Raw genomic sequence first — 20,328 nt, 5'->3', positions numbered from 1 at the left:
TATTGCTCTTATATTTTGTAAGTCACCCTGGACAAGGGCAGCTGCTAAGAAATAAATAATACTAATACTAATACTACTACTACTACTACTACTACTACTACTACTACTACTAATAATAATAATAATAATAATAATAATAATAATAATAATAATAATTGACAATGCCAGTCCCACTGTTTCATATCAAGGCCATTGTGACAGACACTTTAGTGTCTATGTATGCAGGACCTGTATTCCTGTTGTATGTTAACTTTCTCTTTGTCTCAAGATGCATCACAACATATTCGTTGAACAATTAAAATGCTGGGCTAAACTCATAATTACATTTTCAGCAATAAGAAAACAATGCATTTATCAGGTCAGATCAACAGGGGAGGGGGGACCAAATGTAGAATTGAGCAACTAAAGTACTTTAGTTTTTCTACACCTTTTTCCAACATATCCAAACACCATATCCAAATCCCATCTTGGTGACTTCATACTGCAATGACATCTGATTAGTGATTACTCTAGAAATGTATTTAAGAGTCTGCATTGGCATTTAAAAGGTCTCTTTGATTTGATAAAATTAGGAGTTTTGTTTTGCTAATAAAGCACTGGCCATTTAACCTGCCAGGAAATTGGAGTTGGAGACTGTGAGCCAAGTTGGCCTGGCAGCAATTGACAGAGGCCTTGAAAGGAATGGCATTTAAGCACCTGCCTGCTTCTGATTCTGAGGCCATTGCCAGCTACAGGCCAGGGATTACAGGGTCTGGCTCTGATTAAAAGAGGAATTTATCTAACAAGTGTGCTGTTCCACTGTTCTCCCCACTCCTCACCACACTCTGCACCTCGCTACAGAGCTCCAACAGCCTCATCCTCTCATTGTGGTCAACCATCAAGCATGTCAAACACACCTTCAGCTCTGTACTGATCTTGATCTTAATTTCCTACACCCCCGTGCTCTGCTCATGTTTGGATACAGCAGGGAATCAAATTACAAAGAGTGACACCAGATTCTAATGTATTTTTTAGCCAATAAAAAAAATCTGTTCTTATTCACCTTGAGCTCCGTTCACACATAGAGTAGTACATTGCCTGCAGTCTAGTTCCAGCAACAGCTCCTGTCTGGCTCCAGTGCAACCTTGAATTCCCTTGACATCCTAAAATTTAACCACGGCTTTCATCCGTGTCCCAAATGAATTGTATTTACATTTTACATGACCACACTAAACTAATATAATACCACACTTTGTTATAGTAAATGTTTCTAAGAGTGGTATTGCACAGCCCATATGCGTATTCTCTAGTCTAAGGCATATCCAAGTGATATCAATAAAACCTCAGTGGTGCTGTACAACTGGGCTGATCCTGAGGTGGACAGTTGGCTTTGAAAAGGTAAATTGAAAGGTAAATGTATTAGACATGCAGACTATATTTCCTTCCTGCTGCTCTGCTCAGTCACAGTCACAGTCACTCCACATATGGAGTAGGAGGAGCCAATTCAATCATGTAAAAGTATGACTAGGTATGATAATGCAAAATATATGGTCAAGAACGCTGATGAAGCCTACAGGGCGAAACATGTTTGTTCCTGTTTGGTCTACACACTGTATTATATTATACATTTAATTTGACACAGTGTAGGAAACCAAGATAACTACAATGGGACAATGGAAACTCCCAGTGGTAAACTTTTATAAGGATCATTATTTAGTTTGAGACATATAACCACCTTCTTTCTCTCTTTGTGTGTGTGTGTGTGTGTGTGTGTGTGTGTGTGTACTTTAAAAGTGACTGGATTCACTTATGTCCAAATTGGGAAATGCAAGCCTAACTAAGCATCAGATAATATTTTAATGGCAAGAATTGGATTGCTGACCTGAAAATGGGGTTTGTGGAGAGGATAGTCACAGATGAGTAAACAATAATGAAGGGACCGCTGACCGCCTGCAGATTATTTTCCCTGAAGGATACAGCATCATTGTTCTTTGACTTGACTGATCTAAGTCACAGCTGCCACACAGAAACTCAAAAATGTTAGGTAAACTAATTTAGAAAGTAATGTATTTTACATAGTGAACTGCATCTAATTTATCTGGCGTAGAAGACCTCACATCCAAAGAAAAGTGTACATATTTATTAAATTAAATTGAGATAAATTTATATAGAAGTATGACATTGATACTTAAATGACATTCACAAAAAATGCGTTTGCTCTTTAACAAAACTAAAATATCTGATCAGTTAAAAAAATTCAACGACTAATTGTTAACGTCGTTAATTTACATGTGAAATATCTGCATAACCCTAGCAGACAGGAAACTTTTTGGAAAAAGACATACAAACAGCTGCTGGAATTGCAGCTTTGCCGTACGGCAGTGCTTTTGGCCATGCAGTTAAAGCAATTTGTAATGCAACGTTATTCAGGGCAGATTGAAAAGCACCATTGAGCCCCATGAACTCTCTCTGCAAAGAAGCAGCCCTCCCAGCGTGGTTTTCAGCGCACCCACACCCCACCATGTGATTGACTGCGGGCCTGGCCAATCAGAAAGCGAACTGGGGCTGCCGAGGAGTGAAAGGCGGGTTAGAGGCGGGGTATGCAATAAAGAAGCGGGGCTTTGCGAGGGATGCTCCCAGCCTTGAGCACAGCACTTGTGCCTGAGAAGAGACAGAGGGAGAGGAAGGACCGCACTCTGCTGGAGAAGAACAGACCGTGGTCTTCATTAAAATCATCATGGCATCCAAGTGTCCAAAATGCGACAAAACGGTGTATTTCGGTAAGTGACGTTTTCCTACCTAAACAAAAATGCTTTGAACGCACCCAGTGCAAATGTAAAGAAATGCCCGTTCCTTCGAATTGTTTTATTCCCTGATATATAGCACATATTGGCTATTTAAAAATGATATTCTACAGAAGTAATATGCATAATGTATATAGCCTATGTATGTATGTATGTGTGTGTATATATATATATATATATGCATATTTATATAGCTCATATTGGTTATATATATATATATATATATATATATATATATATATATATATATTTTTTTTTTTTTTTGAAAATCTTGTGTCTGGGATTTGCTTTGTGATCATGGGCGTCATTATACTACAATTAAAACGGACATCATTTTTGTTTGTTAAATGTATTACTTTTCACATAAAAATGTGTATGGGGGTCTACAGTTAGCATCCTATTTTACTATTTTAAGTACATGAAACACTAGCATAATGTATTCACAATAGCGTGCATGTTTGGATTGGATTGCATTTTATTTGCATACCAGAATTGTTTTTTTTAATGGGTAATGTCACAATCGTCAAGGATGTATGTAAAGGTTGCATTCATAATACGATTTATTTAGTCATGCGTACAACAGGAATTTGTTTTCATATAACATTTTAGTTTTGAAATGAGTATCCATTATCAATGCTGATATTGATAAATGTCACTATTTTTATGAATGTAAATAAAACCTGTTGATTTTGTACTACACTATTGCAGATACAGCTTAAAGCATTTCATTGTTTGAATTTGCACCATAAGAAGAGTCCATGTAAAGGAAATAAGCAGTGTGAAGCTTGTGCCCTGTTCAAATATCTAGTAATCCTGAGGTAATGTCTGTTTGGTCAACTTCTGGATTTTCTTCATAATTATTTTGCTGTAAATTGGTAAACACACCACGGGACTGTGTGTATAGATAGTTATTGTGTAATTAGCATATCTGTTGATTTTCTGGATTTTAATTTTGTATTCATATGGACATCACACGCACACTCAAAACTTGAACATGTATAAAGTCATGTGGTGGAAGCATGACGACAAAAATACATATCCTTATATATAATTTGAATCGTGACATTTTCGTGACTATCCCTCAGGAGCACAAGGTCCATAAAAGTACAACATATTGAGAAACAAAATATGGCATCTTACTGATGCCTCAGGGTGGAAACTTATCTGGTTATTGCAAGTAATTTCAGCTTTAAACTGTAGAAGATCATTCATTTAGCACTTGTTTCAGCCTTGTCTAACATATAGATGCAATGATAACTCAAGCGCTTTTGTCCTGACTTTGTCTATGCATAAACTGCATTCCCCCACATTCATCCCATGCATAAAACAAACAAACAAAAAACAAAATAGACTTGGTCATTGAGTGCAGTTTCTTTCCTGTAAGGTAAAACTTAAAAATATTAGCTTTGGGTGTAACGCATTTCTCTATCTCTATATGTAAAGTCTAAAGCTTTGTGGAAAGTAAATTCTCAATGATTTCATTACTTATTGCCAATGCTTAAAAAAAGGCCAGTAGTTTCTGAAGAAAAAAAAGTGATGTTCAGAATATTGCGTTCTGTTTGGTGCATCTGGGGAACCACAGATGTGTTGATCTGTAGATCGGGATGTCTGGTAGTTAATTTGAGAGGTGGGGAAAGCCTTCTTGTTTTTATTGTAAAATGCAAAGTATATTATTGCAGCAAGTGCACAAGTACAGTGTATTATTCTGTTGGGGAATGAAAAGATAACCAACCTTTCAACCAACCTAGTGAGCCTTTTTGATGTTTTTGGTCAGCAAATCAGCAGATCATAGTGCCACCATTTGTCATGAGGCAGTTTAGGATATCAGTGAGAATATGCTATGCAAATCCTGTTATAAAATATATTTCAGATTGCAGAAACACCTGGAAGACACCACTAGATCAAATGTAGTCAAGAGCTGTTTAAGATGGATCCCATTTGCTTTATGCTCAGAATTTGGAATTTGGAAACAAGTTTTCTGTGTGAGAGTTTATAAGGGCTCATACTTAGGTGCACTAAACCAAAGTAAATTTCCCTCCTCTACTGGCAAGGCACAATCAAGAACTTTCTATCTGAAACCAGCAACTTGGCAGGGTTTAAAACCACAGACCCATGACCATTTGGCAGATTCACTACCCTATGTGCTAGTACCAGGTCGAGCTGGTGAGCCACTCAATCAATCAATGTTTAAGTTGGAAATGTATAAAATAAATTGATATAAGTCAAAAATAAGTAGGCTAATTCTTCTTCAGAAAGAATTCAGTTTGTTTTAGCAACAAGTCTGCAGTGCCCCTATTTGCATTTCTATCTTGATGACATCACCATAAACCAATTAAATAAACAGAAGACTCAAGAGGCCTTTAGTCTCCTTTACTGTGGAGCCATTCCAGCATGTGAGGAGGTGCAGTCTGCCTGGTGGTGGATTTGTAACACTGCCATTTTTATTAAAAAAATTGCCTCCCAGGAAAGATTGATAAGGATGTCATGTTTCAGGGCCACACATTTTGATGATTTCAGCACTGGTTTAACAGGACAGCTGCCAGGGAGGTAGAGTGGTAAGACTATGGTTCATCAAAGCAGGTAGACTGTGTGACATTATCGGGTACACTGCATTGTGTTACAGTCCCTTCGCATGGGTCTGTCTTGAGCTTCATATATAGAGATGTGCCTATAGAGACTCGTCTGATCCAGTTCTTCTGAGATTTAAGCACATTTTACATATCAAGAATAATATAATTTTTAGTTGAATGGCAATGCCTTTTTAGTTCTGGAATTTTTAAATGTTTCTAGATGTAGGACACAAAGAAACTGTTTTCTTAATTCCTACACAGTTGAATAAAATGGGAATGAGATTAGTATCATTACAACAAGTCTAGTTGGTTTGTGTGAGCATTATTGACAGTTGGCTATTCTGCTGCTATTGCTGGCTGTTAGAGGCCTTACCTTACATATTGTCAGAAAGCCATGTTCATTGGACTATTATGATGGACCTGACTACCAGAGCTTTAGCACTCTTCAGATAAGGTGCAAGGGGGCAAGACTGTTCACGATTGGAAGGAGTTATATGTAGCAGCTGCAACCAGATGGTTTTCTCAAGAAGCTGTTTAGGCAATATTTACTACTTATGTGGTTTAAAAAAAACAAAAAGCAAAGGGAATGCGATTCTAGTTACTGGTTGACTGTGGTATTTTGCAGTACATCATGAAACAAATGTTCTCTTTGAACATATTTACCTGCAGTAAGTTGGTGAAATGCAGTCGTCTGCTGAGGTGTGTGGGTTACACCTAGCGATCTTGGATTAAGGAGATCTACCCCTTTGCATAATGTAGTTTCATAAATGATTTCCTTTCAAAATCCCTGAGTGTCTAGTGGAAAAATCCATTTTTTTTTTAAAGAGGATTACAAAACAGATAAGAAAATAAAAACATAATAAAATAAAGCAAACTGGAGTCCAGAGCCTTGACAATCCAATAATATAAATTCAAAACCCCATAGACTGCTTTGACCTATAATGACCTGAGGACCTGAGGGCACAAGTGATATGAAACACGTCAGATTTAGCCCTTTTTAAAAAAACAACAAATGTCAGTCAATTACCCACACTCCCCTGCAGAATCATATTCTATCAACTGATCTAGCAAGTGTGCTTTTGAAACCAATATGAGTAGGATGTGTAGTAACCTGGGTAAGAAAATGTGTCTCAAGGAAAAGCATCATCTGAAGGGGAGCGATAGTCCCAAGCTTGGGACATCCTGTAGGAGGTTAGAGAGCCATGCCCAGCTGTGCAAAGAGAGAACACAGGGAGTGATATCCCTGATGGACCCAGGACATGACAAACAATGTGGCTGATGCTAATAACAATAACACTGGGGCATGAGAATCAACTGGAGCCCAGGGAGCCTTTTTTCCCAGTGCAGTGCTAATGCTGTAACTATTCCTCATTTCCTAGCTGCCCACCCTTTTCACAGTCTATTTTTCTTTGTACAAAGAACTAAAGTCTACCCATAATTCCAGAGTGACAGCTCTCTTGAGATCTTCTGTATTCTGTACCCCCCCCCCCACACACACACCAGCAAATCATCTTAAGCTGCTTACATAATACACCTTACTTTTTTATCCTAGGATTTCAAATTACATGTAGTGTAATCAATGTAATAAATGTGTTTTGAGTAATACTAGACTTTACTAGAGTAAATCCTCAGGCATATACAGCACTTAACTCTCACCAGTGTTATGTAATGCTCTTGCATGTTTTTGCTACTTGCTTCTGTGACTATATTACTGTCATCGGCCTGGTTATATAATTTCCCCTGACCTATAACATTTGTTCCTGTTCACAACCTTCCTTAAAAACCTTGTTTGTCTTTGCAATGGGAATCACTCTAGTTCCCAGATTAATTCTTCAAATAGCTTCAGCCTTTTTTTGGTAATTACAGTGCTGCAGAACAGTATTGTTCTTCACAATGAAACCAAATTCACCTGCCACAGCACTTGCCCTTCAATTTCTTGTGACTCAATTCCAAAGCCTTTGAAGAATTCGTTTTTTTTCCTTGTGGTGGTCAAAACCGCTTCATTCAGTTATACCCTCTCATCTGTGTCTAGAATCCAAAATGAAATGATGCAGACACACTGTTTAAAGGAGTGCGTCACTGTGTGGGGACCTGAAGGCTTCTGTTGAGCAGGGAAGTCGCCTTCCTGGACAAAGATTTTTCTGAGATGGAGTGAGATCATGTGTTTTTTTTTGGCCCGGGGTTTTAATTCTGAACAGTGGTGGAAGGAAGTGTCTGGAGGGAAGCTTGGCCAAGTGAAGTCACACAGTATTCATAGAGCTTGGGAAAGCGACAGGAAACCCCGCCTGCAGTCAGGATTTGAGCCCCTCATCTGGTGTGCAGTTTGCACTGGAATTGCATTAGCTACTGGAAGCCAAGCAAGTCTGGACCTTCTCCATCTGAGTGGTAGGGCTTCAATAATGAGGTTTCTGCTGTAATGTTTTTTTTTTAGGTTGGGGGACAATCTTCTCTTCAGGCAAAGTTGTTGCCACTTTCCTGAAGATGCCCTTGTGTTTAGACAACAGTTGCTCTTGTGGGTGAAAGTTACCTATCATCTTGAGCACACTCGGCGTATCAAGGAAAAGCTCTGATGTCAGGTGCACAAGACATCTTTTTTACTTTGTGGTTCACTGACAGCAATGCGTTAAGGTACTTTGAGGAAGACTGTTTAACTCATGGAAAGCACAAGTGGTGGTGATGTGTTTTATGTAACATGGTCCACAACAGTAGATTGAACTGTTAATCTGAAATATTTGAACACTAGCCTAAGACATCAAAGCCCCATTAAAAGTGGTTAATGCTTTTGGGCCACGCACGCACAGAATAATTTTGAATGGTGCTCTCACTGCAGATTTCCCCCGCACAAAGATATTGTTGTGGATGTTGGCCATTGCCGTGTAAAAATTAAAACCCTGAATCAACTTCTCCTAGACTATTTTATCTTTTTTTTGTATTTAGTCCTGGCAGCAGATATGGCTCTCTCTGTGAAGCTCCAGTGAGGCTGAACAAAATGGTTGTTTATTGAGTTTCCATTACCACATCATGTGTGCAGCACGGCCATTGAGCTACAACGAGGACAAGCATGGATAGGACACAGCAGATGGGTCACCACGGATTGTAAACATGGGGAAATTGGGCCACTGATATGCATATAAAATTGCTATAATGCCAAAGCAAACCCAAATATATCCAAGGAGGTACCCAAACTTATTTATAATTATCCAGGCAATAGATATCCATGCTCGTTTAAAAAAAAAAATATATATATATATATATATATGGTGGTGTGTGTTCTCCCTCTCTCTCCCTTATTTGCGATCCGCCTATGTATTTTGGCTTTACAGACCCTGCATCATCACCTGCAACACTGCCCCTGCAACACAAACCTATCTATCTAGTCCTGTTTTCAAAAGTTAAAAAACCTCAGTGTTAGATAAGCTTTCCAGAAAAGGGCACAGTAATACATCTGCTGTCAAGACTGTAGTCCAGCTGGAATATATATTTTTAATTTTTCTATTTGATGAGGAGTTCATGTTCATAGAATGTAGGTGTAGGTGGTATTCAACAATTCAGGGTTGGGTTCTCTTTCCCTGTGGCAATGTTCACGCCTGTACTGTAGGCAGCTATAAAATGTCAGCACAATAAAAGCTCACTCTTTCTATACTGTGGGTGATTTGTGACAAGTCTCTAAAAACTAAACCCTGCACAAAAACAATGAACTGGCTTTATGGTTGCCAGTTATTGTTGGTTTTGAAAGTGCCACAGGAAAAGAACAGAAGCAGGGAAGAAAAATCAATCAATAGACCTAAATAAATAAAGCACTCCACATACAGACACAGTCCTTGCTCCCAAATGTCTGGCATGGTAGCCATGGCAATGTTTATTTTTAATTTTTTGTATTTGGTATTTCAAGTAAAGTAGGCTATAGCAACAACAAAATGCACTTGTCATCTTCTTTGCTTGCTGTCTGCAGAGGTTAGGCTATAAGATTTCTGTTCAAAAGCAGTCTTAGTCATTATTGCAATTAGGGGTGTATTTAACAAAAGCAGTGATTTAAAGCAAAACTGGTTATTTTTTCCATGCTCCTTCCTCCCATAAGTAGATTTGACAAAAAAGGAGTTTAATCCAGCAGTTGTATGTCAAAATAATTTCCACTAATACCTTTCTAACCTCCCTGAGACTACATCACTAGTGTAATATCCACGAGCAGGGTTTTCCCCACATATTTTGAACAACATTGTATTACATCATGTGGAAAGTGAGATGCACACAGGGTTGGTTGGGGGTACAGTTAGAGGCCCACATAGGCCATTTCCTGCAATCTGGTACTGTAACTGATATCCAATCAGCTACTTAAAATGAAATCTGATATGATAGTGTCTGAGTGTAACCCTTTTCACGCATCAAATAAGGAACTGGAACTTAATTAAACTAGAACTGTATGATTTTATCAGCCTCTGGTAAAATAACTAAAAAGCACATAATGAGTTGATCCTAGGGATCGATTACTAAAACTATATCCCAGACTTTACAGATGATAAAATGTTATTCATGTAATTTTTTTACATCAGGATAAAAGTTTTCTTTTCAATGTACTTACTTGTACAAATGTTCTAATCCCTAAATATTTTGAATTGTGAATAAAATAATTATGATATGTTGGCCAAACATTAGTTCATCAAGGATAACATTTGCACAAATACTGTCATTTTCAGTAGCTTTCATTTTTGTATGCTTGCCATGTATAATAAATAAACTCTTTGGATAAAATTATATCTCTGACGATATCTGTGATGCAGCTGGAAGATCGACCCCAGATAAATACAGAAAAAACAAGAATGCTGGTTATCAGTCACTATGTGTGATTTATTACTGTTTATAATGGTGAGAGAAATCTACCCATAGAGTAAACAGCGATTTTGGCAGAAGAATTCTAGCAGAAATGTATCCTCCGTAGAGATGCAAGTGAAGTACATGAACAGCAATACAATTTTAAACAGCACTTCTGTTAACCTTTTTTTGACGATTCTACATTTTTATACCAATGTATTCCTGTGATGCATTGGCCAATAATGTTGTTTATCACTAAATAAATGATTCACTGAAAAATGTGAATGTCGGCAAGCTTGCTATTATGAGCTTGAACATGTATAGACATATATGTTGTACTTCTGCACAGTCCCTCACAATAGGAGTTTTACACTTCTGAAGGTCAGATCACAATTGCTGTGTTTACATGTGAGGTTTCAGTTGTGCCAAATGTCCTCCAAGTCAGAGGTTCCCAAACGTTTTCTGCACAAGGACCCCTTTGCCAAATAGATTGTGGCTGAGGACCCCCACCTACAAAAAATGCCACAACTGCCTGATCTACATTAATTAAAGGAATAATTGAGAACATAAAACCTTATTCTTAGCTTGCCGCGGACCCCAGTTTGGGAACATCTGCTCTAAGTCACAAGTTTAAATTGGGAAGACTGAATAACTGCAGTGTTACTAGTCCCTTACTATTTTTGCCTAATTGGGCTACCTGTGTTTTTTAGGGATGGCATCTCGTTGCAAAACAATATATACAAAATAGATAGTGAAAACATGTTTTTATGCCCCGTTTTCAAAGACAATTATTGTGGAGTTCACTGTTCAAATTACGTTAGACTTTCAAGTTTCTCTTCAGAGCCTGACCCTCATTGAAATTTGCCACTTACAGCATGCCATTTGGCATGCCTGAATCCCACAGGGTGACACACACTGAGTCAGGGGCAGAACCAGGACTTGAACCAGGAAACTTCATGGCCACCATACCTTTACATTAAACACTGATGTCCATGCCTTCACATTAACCACAGGTCAACAAATCTTTAATAACCACTGGTGACCAAGCCTTTACATTTGGTCTCCTTGAAGAAATTGTGTACATGAACAAAAACATTCTAAGTTTCATAGAGATATTGTGAGTGGTTCAGAGCTTTATTGCTGGTGTTATCAGTGTGGGTATTGGAATCCTTTCCATTCCCTCTGTAATTAACGATGGTTAAGTATACAGCACTGAAGGAGGCACACACCCATATGGCCTTGAACTACCAGTTCCAGTTGATTGTTTCCCCTTGGTAATGCCCACTTAATTGCAGCTGTTGTTTTGAAACGATTAATCTCATTACCTTCATGCTGGTCCTCAACACAGGCATTTTCAAAGATATAAAACTACTCTGTCCGCTTGGGTAATAACGTCGACTTCTTTTTAAATGCTGTCTTATTTCATGTTGTTTTGCTTAGGATGCACTTAATAAGGCAGTTAATCAATGAATTTGCTCACGACGACGGGCCTGCTAAATTGAATTAATTATTATAAGAATGAAACGGAAGCAATAAAGCATTGACATGATTGTTTTTTTTAGTTTTTTACCTACTCCCTTGATTCATGTTTGGTTATCAGAATTGCATTACAATCAAATTACTTAATTTAAATAGCAGGTGTCCTCTTTCAGATGAGCCTTCTACTGTAGGAACTGGTCGCCTATGACTGGGGACTAAGTGGCCTTTGGCAGCACAACAGCTTAGTGTGTGTTTTTGTTACATTTTCTCCAGGTAAACACCCAAAGTGCATATTTTACCTTAGTATACAATAGTATATACAGTAGTATAAAGGCAGTATTATTAGAGGATGGTTGCTGGGCTGTACTGCAGTGTCCAGTGTATTGAATCAATTCTTCCCTTCCCTTCAATTGTAAAATGAAATGTCTTGAAATCAAGCAATTTTCATTTTGAGCAGCACAAAAATGCACTATGTATAAGAGAAATTTAAGTTAAGATTATTGGGAGCAAAGATTGTTTGCATTAAGGCTAACGGCTGGCCTAAATACTAAGTATTTTAAATGTCAAACATTATCATCCAGTTTCTAGAATGGATTTGAATAAAATTGAATGCATGTGCCAATGACACACTAAATCAAAGCTGATGCAAATTAACAAGGAATATGCATACATTCTGATAGTCCCAAATGTCAGTTGATTAAAATCAACTATGGAAATCAGAAATACCTTGGTGAAAAAATACATAATCTTAAATGCATTACACCAAAACGTGGTTAACTGTGGATGCTAGGCTGTATTCCATGACATACTGTACATCCCTGTTATGAATTGGGATATTTGTGCTAACAGTGCCGTGCTAATAATTTATGCTGAGGGACCTGTATATCTACCAATGCACATCACAATGTTAGAAGAAAAAAACATTGGTTAAGGGAGGATGGAATGCAGCTCAGATTGCAGCTGGCATCAAAGCCAAGGTCTGGTTTACACTTTGCAAAACACAGTGTGAATAACTTGTCTTTTGGTATCTGTCTGCTCTGTTGTCCTAATTCTTTTGGAAATAATAGGCCATAGATTTATATGGAACATGATTTTTATTGAATTGACGAGACAAAGGAGTTCAGCCCTTCAGATTGCTTCTTGCCAGGGCTGACTGTACTCATACACTGCAGACATAAAAAATATTTAAATACACCCTTGTTGCTATCTGGAGTTCTGAGTTCCGTGAGTGAATTAAAAAAAACAATCTGCTCCTCTCCATGACAACGAAGCATCTGTTCTTCATGGTTGCCATGGCAGTTGGTGTCTGTGAAAGAGAGGCAGGGGCAGTTAATTGTATGTTATTGCCACCCCCCCGCTCTCACGGAAGAAAACTCTGCTGCACCCCCCCACCCCCCGCTCTCACGGGAGAAAACCCCACGGTATCACCTTCAGGAATTATTTTGCCCGGGGGCCCCACATACCCTAGAATCGCCTCTGACATTCACGTCTTTTAAAATAATAACAAAAAAAATTACTTCTGAGGACATCCCCAACGCCATCAGCACCCAGCTAAAGTGGCTCTCAAACATATTCACCCCCCTTGGACTTTTCCACATTTCATTGTGTTACGACATGAAATCAGAATTAATTTAATCAGGAGCTTTTGCCACTGATCAACACAGAAAATGTCCATAATGTCAAAGTGAAAAATATAATCTGCAAATTGTTCTACTTTAATTACAAATACAAAACAGAAAGTAATTGAATGCATAAGTAATCACCCCCTTATTTGAAACATTTGGTAGAAGCACCTTTGTCAGCAATTACAGCCATGAGTCTATGTGGATAAGTCTCTACCAGCTTTGCACATCTGGACACTGAAATTTTTGCCCATTCTTCTTTGCAAAATTGCTCAAGCTTCATCAAGTTGGATGGGCACCTTTTCAACTCTTTCCACATATTCTCAATTGGATTGAGGTCCAGGCTTTGACTGGGCCACGCCAGGATATTGACCTTTTTTTTCAGGCCACTCCAGTGTGGCTTTGGCTGTACACTACCAGTCAAAAGTTTTAGAACACCTAAGTTTTTCCAGTTTTTATTGAAATTTACGCAGTTTAATGTCTCAGTGTAAAGCACAGAACAAATAAACAATTGGAACTAAAGAAATCATTGAATCATGGAATCATTTTAACAAAATGTAACCCCTTAAGCTGACAAACCCCTCTGGTAACCTTAAAAGGGCACCAAATCTGTGTGCTTCTCTTCTGGTTCCAGAATATGTCATAAAACTGAATGAGAGAATAAGCTTTCAAATGATGTGTGCATTGTAGGAATACAGTGTAACGTCTATGTAAAGGAGCTTCGTGTAACTGCCAAATAATGCTTAAAAGTGTGTAATAACACAGTACATAATTCTGAAATGTACATTATTTTTCAGTTTTTGGTAACCTAAACTTTTTTTTAACCTCTGGCAGTTTACTACTTACCTTTGTACCATTTCAGGTTATTCACTGGACTTGAACTGCTAAAATTTCAATAACAACTGGAAAAATGGGGGTGTTCTGAAACTTTTGATCGGTAGTGTATGTTTGGGATCATTGTCCTGCTGGAAGATGAATCTTCTCCCAAGTCCCAGGTCTCTTGCAGACTTCAGCAGGTTTTCTTTCTCTGTACTTTGCTGCATCCATTTTGCCCTCTATCTTTACAGGCTCTGATGTAGAAGCATCCTCATAGCATAATGCTGCCACCACTATGCTTCACGGTATGAAAGGTGTTATCAGGATGATTTGCACTGTTAGGCATACGCCACACGTAGCGCTTAGCATTGAGGCCAAAAAGCTCTATTTTAGTCTCATCAGACCATAGAATCTTCCTCCACTCACACATGCCTTCTGGCCGAGATTTGATTTCTGCCACTTCTTATAAAGGCCACTTTTGTGAAGCACCCGGGATATTGCTGCAGTATGCAGAGTGTCTCCCAGCTCAGCCGTGGAAGACTAACCCCTTTATAGTTGCCATAGGCCTCTTGGTGGCCTCCCTGACTAGTGCCCTTCTCGCCCGGATACTCAGTTTTTTAGGATGGCCTGATCTAGGCAGATTCAGTTATGCCATATTCTCTCCATTTCTTAATAATGGACTTTACTGTGCTCTGGGGGTTATTCAATTCAGTGGAAATGTTCTTATATCCTACCCCTGATTGGATACTGCAGGAGTTACCCTACATTAATGGGAATAAAAGATGCACTAAAAAATTACTTGTATACAACTTTAATTTATATATTTAGATTTTAACAAGGAACAGATTATACTTGGACAGCTGTTTTCTGAATATGGATGGAAATTAGTGGAGAAGAACAAAGGAACTCTTGCAGACGGAATTAAATATTTTAACATATTTGAAATATTTAGCCTCTCCCCTTTGTTTCCCCTGAACTAATGCTATTAGCTTTTAAAGTAATGGCCTAACAACGAGACAGTAAATAAACAACTGGGGGAAGAGAAAATAAAAACATCCCAGTCATAAATCATATCTTTAAACACCCGTCAGCTTAACAACAACAGAAGGAGAAGGAGAAGCATTTAATTTAAGAGAAGTCCAGCACTGGCTATTTACCTCTCACTGCCTCACTGGGGTTTGTGTCCTGGGAGCCTAGAGCACTACCAACTGGCATTTGCTTGTTATCTTGACCCTTGAGTCTTTGACTGTGATTAGGAGGGTAAGTCACTAATTAAATTAACTTCATGGGCATTATTAGGTAATTGCCATAAAAAGTTACTGTATTGTCTTTTCTTCCCTATCCACAGAGTGTCAGATCTATTATATACAGTGAGGGAAAAAAGTATTTGATCCCCTGCTGATTTTGTACGTTTGCCCACTGATAAAGAAATGATCAGTCTATCATTTTAATGGTAGGTGTATTTTAACAGTGAGAGACAGAATAACAGCAAAAAAATCCAGAAAAACACATTTAAAAAAAGTTATACATTTGCATGTTAATGAGGGAAATAAGTATTTGATCCCCTATCAATCAGCAAGATTTCTGGCTTCCAGGTGTCTTTTATACAGGTAACCAGCTGAGATTAGATCTCAGCTCGTTACCTGTATAAAAGACACCTGTCCACAGAAGCAATCAATCAATCAGATTCCAAACTCTCCACCATGGCCAAGACCAAAGAGCTGTCCAAGGATGTCAGGGACAAGATTGTAGACCTACACAAAGCTGGAATGGGCTACAAGATCATCGCCAAGCAGCTTGGTGAGAAGGTGACAACAGTTGGTGCGATTATTCGCAAATGGAAGAAACACAAAATAACTGTCAGTCTCCCTCAGTCTGGGGCTCCATGCAAGATCTCACCTCGCGGAGTTTCAATGATCATGAGAACGGTGAGGAATCAGCCCAGAACTACACGGGAGGATCTTGTTAATGATCTCAAGGCAGCTGGGACCATAGTCCCCAAGAAAATAATTGGTAACACACTACGCTGTGAAGGACTGAAATCCTGCAGCGCCCGCAAGGCCCCCCTGCTCAAGAAAGCACATGTACAGGCCCGTCTGAAGTTTGCCAATGAACATCTGAATGATTCAGAGGAGAACTGGGTGAAAGTGGTCTCAGATGAGACCAAAATCAAGCTCTTTGGCATCAACTCAACTCGCCGTGTTTGGAGGAGGAGGAATGACCCCAAGAACACCATCCCCACCATCAAACATGGAGGTGGAAACATTATGCTTTGGGGGTGTTTTTCTGCTAAGGGGACAGGACAACTGCACCGCATCAAAGGGACGATGGACGGGGCCATGTACTGTCAAATCTTGGGTGAGAACCTCCTTCCCTCAGACAGGGCATTGAAAATGGGTCGTGGATGGGTATTCCAGCATGACAATGACCCAAGGCAACAAAGGAGTGGCTCAAGAAGAAGCACATTAAGATCCTGGAGTGGCCTAGCCAGTCTCCAGACCTTAATCCCATAGAAAATCTGTGGAGGGAGCTGAAGGTTCGAGTTGTCAAACGTCAGCCTTGAAACCTTAATGACTTGGAGAGGATCTGCAAAGAGAAGTGGGACAAAATCCCTCCTGAGATGTGTGCAAACCTGGTTGCCAACTACAAGAAACATCTTGACTCCCAAGATCCTTAGCTGGAAACAGCATGAGGGAAAACAGTGACCTTTTACACAGAGAAACTTGGAACCAGCACCTTTTGATGTTTTGATAGCATTGCAGTATTAGAGCACAGGGCACTTTCTAGAATGCAAACAAATCTTTGTAATGTTATTATAGGAGAGATACCTTTACAAGCAGGAAGCTAACTATAGTGCAAGCGAATCTGTTCAGTCTACCTCAGAAGTGAGCAGCAACATTTACATTTACCCTAAGGGACAAGAGATTGGAACTTGACTTATCAGTACCACTACAGCTGTGAATGGTGAGATAACCACCTGCTAACCAACTATGTCATCCAACGCCCAATTTGTGCTTCTCCTCTATTCACGTCTATTTTGAGACTCATTATCTTTCTGTGCACAAAGAAGTCAAAGGCTGAACATTCCCACAGTGCCCAGAGTTAAAGTTCGGTGTGGCCCAGTGGAAAATGACAGGAAATATCCCCCTGTATTCCCTTTCTCTGGAGTGGACTAGAGGAAATAGCTACGGACATGGCCCCATTTGGATCCCTCAGATAAAGGAAAGGTGTTTCCTGAAGGAGGGGTATGCAGTACACAGCAGGGGCACTTGGTTTGTATTGTTAAGCAGCGTAATATATTTAGAAAGAGTATTAATGGAGATTCGCATACATCTGCTGACCCTGGCTTGGGGAAATCCTTAAGAAAGATGTCCTGATGATGTTCTTGTGGCCAGCTGAACTTGGCTTCACACAGGCTGAAATGTCCCATTGACTTCAGCCAATATAGGTTCCTGAATCTGGATGAAGGGCTCACTGTGCATCAAAATGGATTTCCTTCATTTTCAGATTTACTCTAAAACAAGAAAGACTTCCAGCTGTGGTCATCTGTATTCATGGTCTCTAGCTTTTGTGGAATCATCTGGGCTTGAACATCAACATGGTTTATCAAATCCAAGCATTGTACACTCACCTAAAGGATTATTAGCAACACCTGTTCAATTTCTCATTAATGCAATTATCCAATCAACCGATCACATGGCAGTTGCTTCAATGCATTTAGGGGTGTGGTCCTGGTCAAGACAATCTCCTGAACTCCAAACTGAATGTCTGAATGGGAAAGAAAGGTGATTTAAGCAATTTTGAGCGTGGCATGGTTGTTGGTGCCAGACGGGCCGGTCTGAGTATTTCACAATCTGCTCAGTTACTGGGATTTTCACGCACAACCATTTCTAGGGTTTACAAAGAATGGTGTGAAAAGGGAAAAACATCCAGTATGCGGCAGTCCTGTGGGCGAAAATGCCTTGTTGATGCTAGAGGTCAGAGGAGAATGGGCCGACTGATTCAAGCTGATAGAAGAGCAACTTTGACTGAAATAACCACTCGTTACAACCGAGGTATGCAGCAAAGCATTTGTGAAGCCACAACACGTACAACCTTGAGGCGGATGGGCTACAACAGCAGAAGACCCCACCGGGTACCACTCATCTCCACTACAAATAGGAAAAAGAGGCTACAATTTGCACAAGCTCACCAAAATTGGACAGTTGAAGACTGGAAAAATGTTGCCTGGTCTGATGAGTCTTGATTTCTGTTGAGACATTCAGATGGTAGAGTCAGAATTTGGCGTAAACAGAATGAGAACATGGATCCATCATGCCTTGTTACCACTGTGCAGGCTGGTGGTGGTGGTGTAATGGTGTGGGGGATGTTTTCTTGGCACACTTTAGGCCCCTTAGTGCCAATTGGGCATCGTTTAAATGCCACGGCCTACCTGAGCATTGTTTCTGACCATGTCCATCCCTTTATGACCACCATGTACCCATCCTCTGATGGCTACTTCCAGCAGGATAATGCACCATGTCACAAAGGTCGAATCATTTCAAATTGGTTTCTTGAACATGACAATGAGTTCACTGTACTAAACTGACCCCCACAGTCACCAGATCTCAACCCAATAGAGCATCTTTGGGATGTGGTGGAACGGGAGCTTCGTGCCCTGGATGTGCATCCCACAAATCTCCATCAACTGCAAGATGCTATCCTATCAATATGGGCCAACATTTCTAAAGAATGCTTTCAGCACCTTGTTGAATCAATGCCACGTAGAATTAAGGCAGTTCTGAAGGCAAAAGGGGGTCAAACACAGTATTAGTATGGTGTTCCTAATAATCCTTTAGGTGAGTGTATATTGGGACAAAAAATGCTGCATCCATTTTGCCCTCTAAAAAATGTATATGACCATTACATGCATTTTTTTTTTTTTACAAGGCCCTGACAATGACAAGGTATACTGAGTTTTGTTAGTTCTCCACAGCTGTTTGTAGTGGCACAGATATTACCATATATCTTTCCTACACTTTTTTATGTAACTTCAGCACTCTGCTTTCAATATGAAATGCATTTCAGAGTATTTTAACTGGGCCAACAAGTACCTCAAATGCAAAATAGCTTTATAACATCTATATTGGAATTACTAAAAAAAAATCATACAATTTCAGCTGCAACTACAGACCTCATTACAAACAACAAAAGTGCCCAGTGATTTGTGATTACAAATGAGGGGGTCGATAAAAAGTACTGGAAACAATGCCAGGCTGTTTTTTAACTGGAAACAAGGACTGCAATAGACATACCAATACACATTACTACACCCTTTTTCCTTCCTGCAGAGCCATTCCCCAAAGTATTTCATAACCACTACACTGAAGCCCAAATAGAAGATTAAGACTCAGCCTTTTGAGTGGCGCCTTCTTAATATTTGCAACAGGTGGCTAGAGTCAGTTCCTGGCAATTGGGAGAAATATGTGGAGGAGGAGAATGTATTTGTTTAATATTTTTTATAAAATGAAAACATAATCACTGCGCTTTCACTGTCAGCTCCTTGTATACCCCAGTACCACATCACAGGTTTTGGGCTTGTTTGTTTAGAAACTGACGTATACAGAAAACACATTCTTCTTGGAGCACCAAGGTTCTGGCCCCCGAATGACTATGATGAAATGGCCCTTTTCTATGTAACCTTTCTTATGTGCTTATGTTCGACGCTATCCGATCTGTCAAGAAACAATCAGTTATGACCCACTCACTGCCCACAACCCTTCTGGTTTAATTTGTGTACCAGAGAGCTCTGCTTACTGGTGTCTCACAGGGAGTGTAGGGCCAAATGAAGGCGTCTCACTATACACCCCACAATGCAGACTCTTGTCCACGCTGGCAACCTTGCAGTAGTATTTGGGATGATTGAGTTTCCCCCACATCTGTGCCCAAGTATTAGAGCCCAGGCCTCTGACACATTGCATTCCCCAGATTCCATTTTCTCTCCAAATATACAGAACTGTCCACTTTACCTCTCTTGCATGGGAGCTTTTTCCAAACTATTTCTGTGACCCTCCTACTCTCAGTTTCTTGGAGGAAGATTATATGAATAAAAAAAAATAATCCTTATTATTTTATTTCTCTCTTGTGTGAATACAATTCAACATGAAAGGAAAACATGCCCCTGGAGTTTTCATGTTGTGCTTAATGTTAGTGCAGGGCCTAGGGCAGGGAAGCTACATAATAAATAGAGGGGAGAAAATAAACCACAAG

General features: G+C 39.4%; 1 protein-coding gene across 2 annotated transcripts in view; it reads left to right on the top strand.

The window, feature by feature from the left end:
- The first annotated feature begins 2,603 nt into the window (after positions 1-2,603).
- crip2 (cysteine-rich protein 2) overlaps positions 2,604-20,328 on the top strand; it is a 32,044-nt gene continuing 14,319 nt past the window's right edge. For both annotated transcript variants that reach the window (XM_066694904.1, XM_066694903.1), the window contains exon 1: positions 2,604-2,759. In XM_066694904.1, the coding sequence (XP_066551001.1) occupies positions 2,717-2,759 (43 nt within the window). In that variant the 5' untranslated portion in view covers positions 2,604-2,716. The remainder of the gene's footprint in view (positions 2,760-20,328) is intronic.

The sequence above is a fragment of the Amia ocellicauda genome, chromosome 21 (assembly GCF_036373705.1).
Source record: "Amia ocellicauda isolate fAmiCal2 chromosome 21, fAmiCal2.hap1, whole genome shotgun sequence".
Taxonomy (NCBI): domain Eukaryota; kingdom Metazoa; phylum Chordata; class Actinopteri; order Amiiformes; family Amiidae; genus Amia; species Amia ocellicauda.
The sequence above is the reverse complement of the archived record's forward strand: the minus strand, read 5'-3'. Positions and strand labels throughout refer to the sequence as shown.